The 15,884-nt window shown below is 51.4% G+C and overlaps 1 protein-coding gene across 1 annotated transcript in view; it reads left to right on the plus strand.

Annotated features, from left to right (window-relative positions):
• Nucleotides 1–15,884, plus strand: part of LOC149471958 (dynein axonemal heavy chain 3-like) — a 710,466-nt gene that overhangs the window by 42,152 nt on the left and 652,430 nt on the right. The window contains exon 3 of the mRNA XM_089652692.1: nt 2,203–2,316. Coding sequence (XP_089508818.1) covers nt 2,203–2,316 — 114 coding nt within the window. The remainder of the gene's footprint in view (nt 1–2,202; nt 2,317–15,884) is intronic.

The following is a 15,884-nucleotide window of genomic DNA, read 5'->3' on the forward strand; positions in this document are numbered from 1 at the left end:
AATTTACCTTTTTCCTGTACTGGTACCTTTATTTATTACAGGATGAGTGGACTCAGATACAGTAAGCCCATCTTATTTCATGCTACAACATACCTCAAAACATTAAAAATTGGTCCTGCGCAATTTTGTAAAGTATAATACAACACAACGTACAGAGCACATGTATTTGGTTGTTGTTGTGCACTAGGTGCATCACACTGTGCATTAGGGTGCAATTAACTTTGTATTGTAAAGCACCACAAGACACATTTACAGTATTTTTCTATTCATTATGGTAACACAGATTCTAACATGGGTTATGATGTGCGGTACACTACATATTCTGGTGTGAATGGTCCCTATAGGTGAAATTCATATGCCCTACAATAACCTATGTGTTGAATGTGAACATAAGATCCTAGTTTAACAATGTAACTATGATCTTATAAACCCTAGGTTAGCAATTACACATGTATGTGTGAAGCCATAGCTCAAAGACAAAGGCTTATTTACTAATGGCAAATATGGTGTTCACTTTGCAGGAGAATGTTTTCTTAACGAATGAGATGAAGCCCAGCTGACTCATCTCCAAAATATGTGCAGGCAAAAAAAAAAATATTTTATTTTCCTTGCATGTGATTGGGTATTGTTTGTGTTGTGAATTTTCAAAGCATATTTGTCTTTAGTAAATTAATAATAAACTCCTATGTGTCAAATGGCTGGATAAATGCAAGAGAGAAATGTGTTGACGTAACTGGAAACAATGTTGTACTGCTGGGCCAGTTGAGAGGATAAATACTATTGCAATAGGCTTACTGAAAGATTGGAGACATATGTGGAGGACCTGAAGGGGTTGAAGTGGGTAAAGGAGGTGGAAGGAGGACACAGGAAGGTGCCGAGTAAGGGTTGGAGGCAAGAAGCAGAACATGGAAAGGTATCCCGATTTCCCACTAACTGGTGTGGTAATTAAAGGACAGAATAAATCCAATGCGGATGAAAACCATGAAATTGAGTTGTGAAGTTTTTTCTTTCAATTTGATTGCATCCAGTGCAGATTGCTAGATTATGTCCACAGTATATGCTTGAAAAAATGAAATGTGCAAGGTTATTTATTTATTTATCTATTTATGTTTTATATCACATTACCTTAACAACAGTGATTTTAACCTCCATTTCGATTTTTTTAAATAAAGACCTGCAAATAGCAATGATGATTTATAAAGATCACCAACCTATACTAACCAAACACATAAAACTTATTATTATGTACGCTTGAGTGTGTTGGAAAGTGGCTATGTTGCCCATTGTTCATAGTCCACAGGCTACGTTTATACCTCTAAACATACCAAAATGTTTATTTTCACCAAAACTACATAGTACCTTTTAGTTAAGTGCTTTTTATTGTCTATTTTGTAAGAAGCATTTTGTTTTGTAGCTCTGTGTATAGTCAGAATATACACAGAATGGGGTTGTTACAATACCTCTTTGAGATATTGTAAACTATAGCTATTCTTATTATAAAATTCAAGCATGAATCTAGGTTTGGCTTTGTTTAGTTAAGCTGAACTACAATACAGCATCGGTGACAGAGGCAATCAAATGCCTCCACGTTTTAGCATCCAGCACAATACAATTATCTTGAGGTTACTTCAGCTGAAAATAAAATAAATGCAAGTGACTAAAATGTTCATACAAAACCTAGTGCTTAAAGAAAATCACTGTGTAGGTAGATTGTTGTTTCTCTTTATCATTTGCTTCATATTATGCTTTTTGCATCCAGGTCATCAAATATCAAAAGAAAGCTAGTCAAATTGGTACTTTGCAGGGACTATAAAAGGCTCACGATCAAAGGGCAAACATTAAAAGCTGCTGGAGACTTCCTTTTGAAATTTCTCTCACTCTCCTTGGCGAGTCAAGGACACCACACATGAAGGAAGCAGTTTGTTCATATTTAGCCTATAGAAATCATATTTTTAAAGCTCCCTGCTTAAGAAAATATAAACATGTACACTTAACCTCCTAAACTGATTTAGTGGAAGTTGAAACACTTGATTCTATGACATCTGTGTTGTTTCATTTTGTTTGACCGACTGTGATCCTCTGCTTTTGTTCCTTGCCCATCTGTGAAATGGCACATTTTCAACTGTATTTATATTGACAGATGTACATCATCTTTTGAAGGCAAAGCTAATAATCGTTTTGTTCTTTTAATTTATTTGCCAGATATTTGTGTGGGCCACAATGGATCTCTACAGACAAGTAATGGCTTCATTTCTGCCCATGCCTTCAAAATCACACTATATATTCAGTTTAAGGGATTTCTCTCGGGTCATACAGGTAACAAAAGACATCCATTCTCTTATCTAAAATAACTGCATTTGTTATTTATTGTATTTTCTGAAGCCCATGTATTACATGTGTGAAGATTGTATCTATTCCAGGCATTTGTTACAGAAAAAAAACCTCATCAGAAATTGTGACTTTAATGGTGCCAGAGTCACCAGACATTGAAACATAGGGTACTTTTTTATTATTATTAGAGATGAGCGAATCGAACTAGGCGAAGTGGAATTCGTTTCGAATATTAGGAAAATTTCGAATTCGAAAAAAAAAATTAAAAAAATTAGCATACTTCGGATGCACGAATCGAAATTTTTCCTAAAATGGCGGCGACATGTGCGGCGACGGAGCGGGGATGTCTGGGAAGGCGCGCAGACAAGGCGCGCTGACCCATAATGCATTCATTCATGACATGTGATCGCATTAGCCAATCAGCAGCCAGCCAGCCAGCACTGTGTAATGGTCGAGCTATAAATGGCGGTCATTTTAGAATTCTCCATTTGCCTCCAGTCATTCAAAAGAGGCAGAGCTGTCTGTATTGAGGGAGAGAGTTAGGGCCAGAGAAACGTTACTTAGGGCCAGAGAAACGTTACTTAGGGACACAGAAACGTTACTTAGGGCCAGAGAAACGTTACTTAGGGCCACAGAAACGTTACTTAGGGCCACAGAAACGTTACTTAGGGACACAGAATCATTACTTAGGGACACAGAAACGTTACTTAGGGACACAGAAAAGTTACTTAGGGCCACAGAAACGTTACTTAGGGCCACAGAATCGTTACTTAGGGCCACAGAAACGTTACTTAGGGCCACAGAAACTTTACTTAGGGCCACAGGATCGTTACTTAGGGCCACAGAAACGTTACTTAGGGCCACAGAAACGTTACTTAGGGCCACAGAATCGTTACTTAGGGCCACAGAATCGTTACTTAGGGCCACAGAAACGTTACTTAGGGACACAGAAACGTTACTTAGGGCCACAGAATCGTTACTTAGGGCCACAGAAACTTTACTTAGGGCCACAGAATCGTTACTTAGGGCCACAGAAACGTTACTTAGGGCCACAGAAAAATTACTTAGGGCCACAGAATTGTTACTGAGGGACACAGAATTGTTACTCAGGGACAGACACAGAATTGTTACTGAGGGACAGACACAGAATTGTTACTCAGGGACAGACACAGAATTGTTACTGAGGGACAGACACAGAATTGTTACTGAGGGACACAGAATTGTTACTGAGTGACACAGAATTGTTACTGAGGGACACAGAATTGTTACTGAGGGACACAGAATTGTTACTCAGGGACAGACACAGAATTGTTACTGAGGGACACATAATTGTTACTGAGGGACACAGAATTGTTACTGAGGGACACAGAATTGTTACTCAGGGACAGACACAGAATTGTTACTGAGGGACACAGAATTGTTACTGAGGGACACAGAATTGTTACTGAGGGACACAGAATTGTTACTCAGGGACACAGAATTGTTACTCAGGGACAGACAAAGAATTGTTACTGAGGGACACAGAATTGTTACTGAGGGACACAGAATTGTTACTGAGGGACACAGAATTGTTACTCAGGGACACAGAATTGTTACTGAGGGACACAGAATTGTTACTCAGGGACACAGAATTGTTACTCAGGGACAACACAGAATTGTTACTGAGGGACACAGAATTGTTACTGAGGGACACAGAATTGTTACTGAGGGACACAGAATTGTTACCCAGGGACACAGAATTGTTACTCAGGGACAGACACAGAATTGTTACTGAGGGACAGACACAGAATTGTTACTGAGGGACAGACACAGAATTGTTACTGAGGGACACAGAATTGTTACTGAGGGACACAGAATTGTTACTCAGGGACACAGAATTGTTACTCAGGGACAGATACAGAATTGTTACTGAGGGACACAGAATTGTTACTCAGGGACACAGAATTGTTACTGAGGGACACAGAATTGTTACTGAGGGACACAGAATTGTTACTCAGGGACACAGAATTGTTACTCAGGGACAGACACAGAATTGTTACTGAGGGACACAGAATTGTTACTCAGGGACTCAGAATTGTTACTGAGGGACACAGAATTGTTACTCAGGGACACAGAATTGTTACTCAGGGACAGACACAGAATTGTTACTCAGGGACACAGAATTGTTACTGAGGGACACAGAATTGTTACTGAGGGACACAGAATTGTTACTCAGGGACAGACACAGAATTGTTACTCAGGGACAGACACAGAATTGTTACTGAGGGACACAGAATTGTTACTGAGGGACACAGAATTGTTACTGAGGGACACAGAATTGTTACTCAGGGACACAGAATTGTTACTCAGGGACAGACACAGAATTGTTACTGAGGGACACAGAATTGTTACTGAGGGACACAGAATTGTTACTCAGGGACACAGAATTGTTACTCAGGGACAGACACAGAATTGTTACTCAGGGACACAGAATTGTTACTGAGGGACACAGAATTGTTACTCAGGGACAGACACAGAAATGTTACTCAGGGACAGACACAGAATTGTTACTGAGGGACACAGAATTGTTACTGAGGGACACAGAATTGTTAATGAGGGACACAGAATTGTTACTCAGGGACAGACACAGAATTGTTACTGAGGGACACAGAATTGTTACTGAGGGACACAGAATTGTTACTGAGGGACACACAATTGTTACTCAGGGACAGACACAGAATTGTTACTGAGGGACACAGAATTGTTACTAAGGGACACAGAATTGTTACTCAGGGACAGACACAGAATTGTTACTGAGGGACACAGAATTGTTACTGAGGGACACAGAAGTGTTACTGAGGGACACAGAATTGTTTCTCAGGGACACAGAATTGTTACTCAGGGACACAGAATTGTTACTCAGGGACAGACACAGAATTGTTACTCAGGGACACAGAATTGTTACTCAGGGACACAGAATCGTTGAATTAAAGAGTATGTCAGACAACATGCAGAGGAGTGGCAGAGGAGGCAATGTTTTAGGAGCGAGCAGACGTGGCAGCAGAGGAAGGGGTCGAGGCAGCACTAGTCGCAGCCAGAGGCCATTGCTCCCGGTGTCATCCAGCGGTTGTGTCTCCACCGACAACCCTGCCGTCATCGATTGGTTGGCTCGGTCGTCTTCCTCTTCCCAGGTCACCTCTGACACCTACAGCCAACGGTCGGTGGGTACGTCAGACACAACCGTTAGTTGGCATGGCCCGGGAGCAAGCCCACTGAAATCACGTGTCCTCGACCTGCCCCTGTCCTTTGGTGTTCCCTCACCAAGCAAAGTATCGCATGCTGTGAGCTCAGCCCCACTGTACAGAGAGGAAGAGCTAACAGAGGGCGGTCAGGAACGGGGGGAGACATCCGCCTCTTCAGCAGCCAGGCGAAGAAGTAGTGGCGAGGAGAGTGGCTCGGTAGCCGGTCTAGAGACAGGTCTGTCTCCTGACCCACACGCAGCCGAGGGGGCTAGTAGTGAGGCGAAGACCCTAATTGATGATGATGAGGCTGATCGCACTTGGCAGCCTCGTCGTCATCAGGCTATTGCTTCCGCATCATCAGGAGAAGAGGGTGGCAGCTTGGCAGCGAGCAAAACAGTCGGTGGGTTGCCCAGGAGGCAGCAGGGTCGCAGCAGTGTCAGTGGAGGCAAACGGCCACGGAGTAGAGCACCAGCTCCACTGCAGCCTACCACCACGGCCAGTAGTGGTGCCGGTGTGCACGGAGAAAGTAGCAGTCAGCCAGTGAGGAGTATCGGGGGCAAAGTTTCCTACTCGGCGGTGTGGCAATTTTTCGTCAAGCCGCCCGAGGAAGTAAACGTAGCCGTAAGTCGACTATGTGGCCAGAAAGTCAAGCGTGGCCAGGGGGCCCATGTTGGGACTACAGCGTTGCGTCAGCATATGCAGCGTCGCCATTTGGTGGCCTGGGAAAACCGTGATAAAGATACGGCGGTTCTGCCTGTCCCAGCCCCCGCTCCATCACCCGCTCCGTTACTTGCTCCGTCACCCGACGTCAATCGCCCTCTATCAGCCAGTCAAGGCTCCAACACCTCTGCTGAGGGGAGTTGTCGCTCGTTGGCATCTTCCGCTCGTTCAGATGCTCCTTCTCCTGCTACTCCTCTTCACGGATTCCGTCAGCAGTCTTTCTTGGAATCCGTTTCTAAGAGACAACAGTTTGCGAGCACGCACCCGACGGTGCAAAAGCTGAACGTCCTCCTGTCCAAGTTGCTGGTGCTGCAGTCCCTCCCTTTCCAAGTGGTGGACTCAGCACCTTTCCGAGAGATGATGGCTTGTGCCGCGCCGCGGTGGAGAGTGCCAAGCCGTCATTTCTTCGCCAAAAAGGCAGTGCCAGCCCTGCATTCACATGTAGAAGAGATGGTGCTGCCAGTCTTTGAGCATGTCGGTCTCTGCCAAAGTGCACGGCAGCGCCGATGTGTGGAGCTGTAACTACGGTCAGGGACAGTACATGTCATTTACGGCCCACTGGGTGAACGTGGTGCTGGCACAGCTGCACCAGCAACTTGGACAGGTCACGCAGCTTTTGCCTCCACGTTTGCACGTCCTTGGTCCACAAAAGATGTCCGCCTCTACCACCTCTTCTTCCGCCGTGTCCTCAGCCGCCACCCCCGTGCCAAGTCCCATTACCCGACCGGCATATCACATGTGCAGGGCGCAACGGTGTCACGCTGTGCTGCACCTGGTATGCCTTGGCGAACATAGTCACACAGGGGAGGAACTTCTGAGTGTAATGAACAGAGAAATCGACAGATGGCTGTCTCCGCGCAAACTGAAAATCGGAACCATGTTGACCGACAACGGAAAGAACATGGTGTCTGCTCTGCGTCAAGGAAGGTTGTGCCATGCGCCATGCATGGCTCACGTGTTCAATCTGGTTGTCAAGCGGTTCCTAAAATCCACCATCCCACTGCAAGGCATCCTTAAAATGTCACGTAAACTTTGCATGCATTTCAGCCATTCCTACACCGCAAAGCACACCCTCCTTGAGCTGCAGCGGCAGAACGGAATTCCACAGCATCGCCTGATCTGCGACGTTGCAACAAGGTGGAATTCAACCCTACACATGTTAGACCGCCTTTACGAACAGCGAAAGGCCATCACCGATTTCCTGATGTTACAAGCGGATAAAGGTACTCCCCTGTGTAACTTCGATGTCAGCCATTGGCAGCTCATGCGTGACACCTGCCGCTTGCTCAGGGCCTTTGAGGAGGCCACGCTATTCGTGAGTCGGCAGGACTATGGGATGAACGACGTCATTCCTCTGTTGCACGTCCTGAAACAAATGCTGTTAACAATGGCTGGTCAGGGTGCGGTAGACGTGGCGCACAGATCTCAACGCCACATGACCCCTGTGGGGGCAGGACAGGAAGAAGAGGAGGAGGTAGAGGAGGACATTTGTGCTCAGGAATTATTGAGTGAAATGGGTGGTTTTTCCACTCAGCGGACAGGAGTGGAGGAGCAGGAGCATCTGGTAGAGGAGGAGGAGGAGGAGACAGAGGACCCAGACGCACCGTGGCAGTATGCTGTGGAGATGGAGGCAGGGAGTCCCTCGCATTCCTTGGCACAAATGGCCCATAGCATGCTCGGTTGCTTGCGTAGCGACAGCCGAATAATAACCATCAGACAGAGGGATGACTTTTGGCTGTCCACCTTGTTGGACCCTCGCTACCGTTCAAAAATGGTGGCCTTTTCACACCTGCTGAGAGGGAGGCCAAAATAACGTACTATAAAAACCACCTATGTAGTCAGTTGGTCTCTGCCTTTGTGCGCCAACGTCCATCCTCAGACACTGTGGGCCCTGTGCGCTCGCGTTCCGCTGCCATGGCAGCAGGGGAGGGGTGGGGTGGTAGGAGCAGTGGCAGCTCCACCAGCAGCGGCTGCCTCAGTCTGCAGTCGATGATGAGTAGCTTTCTTCACCAGCGCAGTGAGGAAACTACTAACCAGCCGCAGCAGCAGCAGCATCAGGTGGACCTGGAGCAGGACCTCAAACAACAGGCTTGGGCCTACTTGGACAGCACCCTGCCAACCGAGGTAGACAATCCCCTTGACTACTGGGCAACGAAACTTGACCTTTGGCCCCAACTAGCTGAATTTGCCCTTGAAAGGCTGTAATGCCTGGCCAGTAGCGTGGCATCTGAGCGCGTGTTTAGTGCGGCAGGAGGTATTGTAACTCCGCGGAGGACACGACTGTCCACCCAAAGTGTGGAGAGACTCACGTTTGTGAAAATGAATCAGGCGTGGATTAGTCTGGATTTCAAACCACCAGTTCCTGACACAACTGACTAAATCCGCCATGAATCATGCCCCAAACATGTGCCACTTTCAGGTCTCCTCACACTGCTGGTGTGTTCCATTTTTTGTCATAGGGTGCTGGCAGATTACGGGCCTCCCATTGCTGCTGCCAGGCCCGTAATCTGCCGTGGGCCCCTGTACCGCCTCCTCATGCTGCTGCCAGGTCCACAGTGTCTCATGGGTCCCTGTACGGCCTCCCATTGCTGCTGTCTCCATCGCCACACTCTGCAATGTGCCACTTTCAGGTCTCCTCACACACTGCTGGTGTGTTCCATTTTTTGTCATAGGGTGCTGGCAGATTACGGGCCTCCCATAGCTGCTGCCAGGCCCCTAATCTGCCATGGGCCCCTGTACCGCCTCCTCATGCTGCTGCCAGGTCCACAGTGTGTCATGCCATGTGCCACTTTCAGGTCTCATCACACTGCTGGTGTGTTCCATTTTGTCATAGAGTGCTGGCAGATTATGGTCCTCCCATTGCTGCTGCCAGGCCCCTAATCTGCCATGGGCCCCTGTACCACCTCTTCATGCTGCTGCCAGGTCCACAGTGTCTCATGGGTCCCTGTACAGCCTCCCATTGCTGCTGTCTCCATCGCTACACTCTGCCATGTGCCACTTTCAGGTCTCCTCACACTGCTGGTGTGTTCCATTTTGTCATAGAGTGCTGGCAGATTACGGGCCTCCCATTGCTGCTGCCAGGCCCCTAATCTGCCATGGGCCCCTGTACCGCCTCCTCATGCTGCTGCCAGGTCCACAGTGTCTCATGGGTCCCTGTACGGCCTCCCATTGCTGCTGTCTCCATTGCCACATTCTGCCATGTGCCACTTTCAGGTCTCCTCACACTGCTGGTGTGTTCCATTTTGTCATAGAGTGCTGGCAGATTACGGGCCTCCCATTGCTGCTGCCAGGCCCCTAATCTGCCATGGGCCCCTGTACCGCCTCCTCATGCTTCTGCCAGGTCCACAGTGTCTCATGGGTCCCTGTACGGCCTCCTATTGCTGCTGTCTCCATTGCCACACTCTGCCATGTGCCACTTTCAGGTCTCCTCACACACTGCTGGTGTGTTCCATTTTTTGTCATAGGGTGCTGGCAGATTACGGGCCTCCCATAGCTGCTGCCAGGCCCCTAATCTGCCATGGGCCCCTGTACCGCCTCCTCATGCTGCTGCCAGGTCCACAGTGTGTCATGCCATGTGCCACTTTCAGATCTCCTCACACTGCTGGTGTGTTCCATTTTGTCATAGGGTGCTGGCAGATTACGGGCCTCCCATTGCTGCTGCCAGGCCCCTAATCTGCCATGGGCCCCTGTACCGCCTCCTCATGCTGCTGCCAGGTCCAGAGTGTGTCATGGGTCCCTGTACGGCCTCCCATTGCTGCTGTCTCCATCGCCACACTCTGCCATGTGCCACTTTCAGGTCTCCTCACACTGCTGGTGTGTTCCATTTTTTGTCATAGGGTGCTGTCAGATTACGGGCCTCCCATTGCTGCTGCCAGGCCCGTAATCTGCCATGGGCCCCTGTACCGCCTCCTCATGCTGCTGCCAGGTCCACAGTGTCTCATGGGTCCCTGTACGGCCTCCCATTGCTGCTGTCTCCATCGCCACACTCTGCCATGTGCCACTTTCAGGTCTCCTCACACACTGCTGGTGTGTTCCATTTTTTGTCATAGGGTGCTGGCAGATTACGGGCCTCCCATAGCTGCTGCCAGGCCCCTAATCTGCCATGGGCCCCTGTACCGCCTCCTCATGCTGCTGCCAGGTCCAGAGTCTCTCATGGGTCCCTGTACGGCCTCCCATTGCTGCTGTCTCCATCGCCACACTCTGCCATGTGCCACTTTCAGGTCTCCTCACACTGCTGGTGTGTTCCATTTTTTGTCATAGGGTGCTGGCAGATTACGGGCCTCCCATTGCTGCTGCCAGGCCCCTAATCTGCCATGGGCCCCTGTACCGCCTCCTCATGCTGCTGCCAGGTCCACAGTGTCTCATGGGTCCCTGTACGGCCTCCCATTGCTGCTGTCTCCATCGCCACACTCTGCCATGTGCCACTTTCAGGTCTCCTCACACTGCTGGTGTGTTCCATTTTTTGTCATAGGGTGCTGGCAGATTACGGGCCACCCATTGCTGCTGCCAGGCCCCTAATCTGCCATGGGCCCCTGTACCGCCTCCTCATGCTGCTGCCAGGTCCACAGTGTCTCATGGGTCCCTGTACGGCCTCCCATTGCTGCTGTCTCCATCGCCACACTCTGCCATGTGCCACTTTCAGGTCTCCTCACACACTGCTGGTGTGTTCCATTTTTTGTCATAGGGTGCTGGCAGATTACGGGCCTCCCATAGCTGCTGCCAGGCCCCTAATCTGCCATGGGCCCCTGTACCGCCTCCTCATGCTGCTGCCAGGTCCACAGTGTGTCATGCCATGTGCCACTTTCAGGTCTCCTCACACTGCTGGTGTGTTCCATTTTGTCATAGAGTGCTGGCAGATTATGGTCCTCCCATTGCTGCTGCCAGGCCCCTAATCTGCCATGGGCCCCTGTACCACCTCTTCATGCTGCTGCCAGGTCCACAGTGTCTCATGGGTCCCTGTACAGCCTCCCATTGCTGCTGTCTCCATCGCTACACTCTGCCATGTGCCACTTTCAGGTCTCCTCACACTGCTGGTGTGTTCCATTTTGTCATAGAGTGCTGGCAGATTACGGGCCTCCCATTGCTGCTGCCAGGCCCCTAATCTGCCATGGGCCCCTGTACCGCCTCCTCATGCTGCTGCCAGGTCCACAGTGTCTCATGGGTCCCTGTACGGCCTCCCATTGCTGCTGTCTCCATTGCCACATTCTGCCATGTGCCACTTTCAGGTCTCCTCACACTGCTGGTGTGTTCCATTTTGTCATAGAGTGCTGGCAGATTACGGGCCTCCCATTGCTGCTGCCAGGCCCCTAATCTGCCATGGGCCCCTGTACCGCCTCCTCATGCTTCTGCCAGGTCCACAGTGTCTCATGGGTCCCTGTACGGCCTCCTATTGCTGCTGTCTCCATTGCCACACTCTGCCATGTGCCACTTTCAGGTCTCCTCACACACTGCTGGTGTGTTCCATTTTTTGTCATAGGGTGCTGGCAGATTACGGGCCTCCCATAGCTGCTGCCAGGCCCCTAATCTGCCATGGGCCCCTGTACCGCCTCCTCATGCTGCTGCCAGGTCCACAGTGTGTCATGCCATGTGCCACTTTCAGATCTCCTCACACTGCTGGTGTGTTCCATTTTGTCATAGGGTGCTGGCAGATTACGGGCCTCCCATTGCTGCTGCCAGGCCCCTAATCTGCCATGGGCCCCTGTACCGCCTCCTCATGCTGCTGCCAGGTCCAGAGTGTGTCATGGGTCCCTGTACGGCCTCTTATTGCTGCTGTCTCCATCGCCACACTCTGCCATGTGCCACTTTCAGGTCTCCTCACACTGCTGGTGTGTTCCATTTTTTGTCATAGGGTGCTGTCAGATTACGGGCCTCCCATTGCTGCTGCCAGGCCCGTAATCTGCCATGGGCCCCTGTACCGCCTCCTCATGCTGCTGCCAGGTCCACAGTGTCTCATGGGTCCCTGTACGGCCTCCCATTGCTGCTGTCTCCATCGCCACACTCTGCCATGTGCCACTTTCAGGTCTCCTCACACACTGCTGGTGTGTTCCATTTTTTGTCATAGGGTGCTGGCAGATTACGGGCCTCCCATAGCTGCTGCCAGGCCCCTAATCTGCCATGGGCCCCTGTACCGCCTCCTCATGCTGCTGCCAGGTCCACAGTGTCTCATGGGTCCCTGTACGGCCTCCCATTGCTGCTGTCTCCATCGCCACACTCTGCAATGTGCCACTTTCAGGTCTCCTCACACTGCTGGTGTGTTCCATTTTTTGTCATAGGGTGCTGGCAGATTACGGGCTTCCCATTGCTGCTGCCAGGCCCGTAATCTGCCGTGGGCCCCTTTACCGCCTCCTCATGCTGCTGCCAGGTCCAGAGTCTCTCATGGGTCCCTGTACGGCCTCCCATTGCTGCTGTCTCCATCGCCACACTCTGCCATGTGCCACTTTCAGGTCTCCTCACACTGCTGGTGTGTTCCATTTTGTCATAGAGTGCTGGCAGATTACGGGCCTCCCATTGCTGCTGCCAGGCCCCTAATCTGCCATGGGCCCCTGTACCGCCTCCTAATGCTGCTGCCAGGTCCACAGTGTCTCATGGGTCCCTGTACGGCCTCCCATTGCTGCTGTCTCCATCGCCACACTCTGCCATGTGCCACTTTCAGGTCTCCTCACACACTGCTGGTGTGTTCCATTTTTTGTCATAGGGTGCTGGCAGATTACGGGCCTCCCATAGCTGCTGCCAGGCCCCTAATCTGCCATGGGCCCCTGTACCGCCTCCTCATGCTGCTGCCAGGTCCACAGTGTGTCATGCCATGTGCCACTTTCAGGTCTCCTCACACTGCTGGTGTGTTCCATTTTGTCATAGAGTGCTGGCAGATTACGGGCCTCCCATTGCTGCTGCCAGGCCCCTAATCTGCCATGGGCCCCTGTACCGCCTCCTCATGCTGCTGCCAGGTCCACAGTGACTCATGGGTCCCTGTACGACCTCCCATTGCTGCTGTCTCCATCGCCACACTCTGCCATGTGCCACTTTCAGGTCTCCTCACACTGCTGGTGTGTTCCATTTTTTGTCATATGGTGCTGGCAGATTACGGGCCTCCCATTGCTGCTGCCAGGCCCGTAATCTGCCATGGGCCCCTGTACGCCTCCTCATGCTGCTGCCAGGTCCACAGTGTCTCATGGGTCCCTGTACGGCCTCCCATTGCTGCTGTCTCCATCGCCACACTCTGCCATGTGCCACTTTCAGGTCTCCTCACACACTGCTGGTGTGTTCCATTTTTTGTCATAGGGTGCTGGCAGATTACGGGCCTCCCATAGCTGCTGCCAGGCCCCTAATCTGCCATGCGCCCCTGTACCGCCTCCTCATCCTGCTCCCAGGTCCACAGTGTGTCATGCCATGTGCCACTTTCAGGTCTCCTCACACTGCTGGTGTGTTCCTTTTTGTCATAGAGTGCTGGCAGATTACGGGCCTCCCATTGCTGCTGCCAGGCCCCTAATCTGCCATGGGCCCCTGTACCTCCTCCTCATGCTGCTGCCAGGTCCACAGTGTGTCATGCCATGTTCCACTTTCAGGTCTCCTCACACTGCTGGTGTGTTACATTTTGTCATAGAGTGCTGGCAGATTACGGGCCTCCCATTGCTGCTGCCAGGCCCCTAATCTGCCATGGGCCCCTGTACCGCCTCCTCATGCTGCTGCCAGGTCCACAGTGTCTCATGGGTCCCTGTACGGCCTCCCATTGCTGCTGTCTCCATCGTCACACTCTGCCATGTGCCACTTTCAGGTCTCCTCACACTGCTGGTGTGTTCCATTTTTTGTCATAGGGTGCTGGCAGATTACGGGCCTCCCATTGCTGCTGCCAGGCCCGTAATCTGCCATGGGCCCCTGTACCGCCTCCTCATGCTGCTGCCAGGTCCACAGTGTCTCATGGGTCCCTGTACGGCCTCCCATTGCTGCTGTCTCCATCGCCACACTCTGCCATGTGCCACTTTCAGGTCTCCTCACACACTGCTGGTGTGTTCCATTTTTTGTCATAGGGTGCTGGCAGATTACGGGCCTCCCATAGCTGCTGCCAGGCCCCTAATCTGCCATGGGCCCCTGTACCGCCTCCTCATGCTGCTGCCAGGTCCACAGTGTGTCATGCCATGTGCCACTTTCAGGTCTCCTCACACTGCTGGTGTGTTCCATTTTGTCATAGAGTGCTGGCAGATTACGGGCCTCCCATTGCTGCTGCCAGGCCCGTAATCTGCCGTGGGCCCCTGTACCGCCTCATCATGCTGCTGCCAGGTCCAGAGTCTCTCATGGGTCCCTGTACAGCCTCCCATTGCTGCTGTCTCCATCGCCACACTCTGCCATGTGCCACTTTCAGGTCTCCTCACACACTGCTGATGTGTTCCATTTTTTGTCATAGGGTGCTGGCAGATTACGGGCCTCCCATAGCTTCTGCCAGGGCCCTAATCTGCCATGGGCCCCTGTACCGCCTCCTCATGCTGCTGTCAGGTCCACAGTGAGTCATGCCATGTGCCACTTTCAGGTCTCCTCACACTGCTGGTGTGTTCCATTTTGTCATAGAGTGCTGGCAGATTACGGGCCTCCCATTGCTGCTGCCAGGCCCCTAATCTGCCATGGGCCCCTGTACCGCCTCCTCATGCTGCTGCCAGGTCCACAGTGTGTCATGCCATGTGCCACTTTTAGGTCTCCTCACACTGCTGGTGTGTTCCATTTTGTCATAGGGTGCTGGCAGATTACGGGCCTCCCATTGCTGCTGCCAGGCCCCTAATCTGCCATGGGCCCCTGTACCGCCTCCTCATGCTGCTGCCAGGTCCACAGTGTCTCATGGGTCCCTGTACAGCCTCCCATTGCTGCTGTCTCCATCGCCACACTCTGCCATGTGCCACTTTCAGGTCTCCTCACACTGCTGGTGTGTTCCATTTTTTGTCATAGGGTGCTGCCAGATTACGGGCCTCCCATTGCTGCTGCCAGGCCCGTAATCTGCCATGGGCCCCTGTACCGCCTCCTCATGCTGCTGCCAGGTCCAGAGTCTCTCATGGGTCCCTGTACGGCCTCCCATTGCTGCTGTCTCCATCGCCACACTCTGCCATGTGCCACTTTCAGGTCTCCTCACACTGCTGGTGTGTTCCATTTTTTGTCATAGGGTGCTGGCAGATTACGGGCCTCCCATAGCTGCTGCCAGGCCCCTAATCTGCCATGGGCCCCTGTACTGCCTCCTCATGCTGCTGCCAGGTCCACAGTGTGTCATGCCATGTGCCACTTTCAGGTCTCCTCACACTGCTGGTGTGTTCCATTTTTTGTCATAGGGTGCTGGCAGATTACGGGCCTCCCATTGCTGCTGCCAGGCCCGTAATCTGCCGTGGGCCCCTTTACCGCCTCATCATGCTGCTGCCAGGTCCAGAGTCTCTCATGGGTCCCTGTACGGCCTCCCATTGCTGCTGTCTCCATCGCCACACTCTGCCATGTGCCACTTTCAGGTCTCCTCACACACTGCTGGTGTGTTCCATTTTTTGTCATAGGGTGCTGGCAGATTACTGGCCTCCCATAGCTGCTGCCAGGGCCCTAATCTGCCATGGGCCCCTGTACCGCCTCCTCATGCTGCTGTCAGGTCCA

Source organism: Staurois parvus, unplaced genomic scaffold (assembly GCF_062004578.1).
Source record: "Staurois parvus isolate SC_StPar_1 unplaced genomic scaffold, SC_StPar_1.0 ptg000025l, whole genome shotgun sequence".
Classification (NCBI taxonomy): Eukaryota; Metazoa; Chordata; class Amphibia; order Anura; family Ranidae; genus Staurois; species Staurois parvus.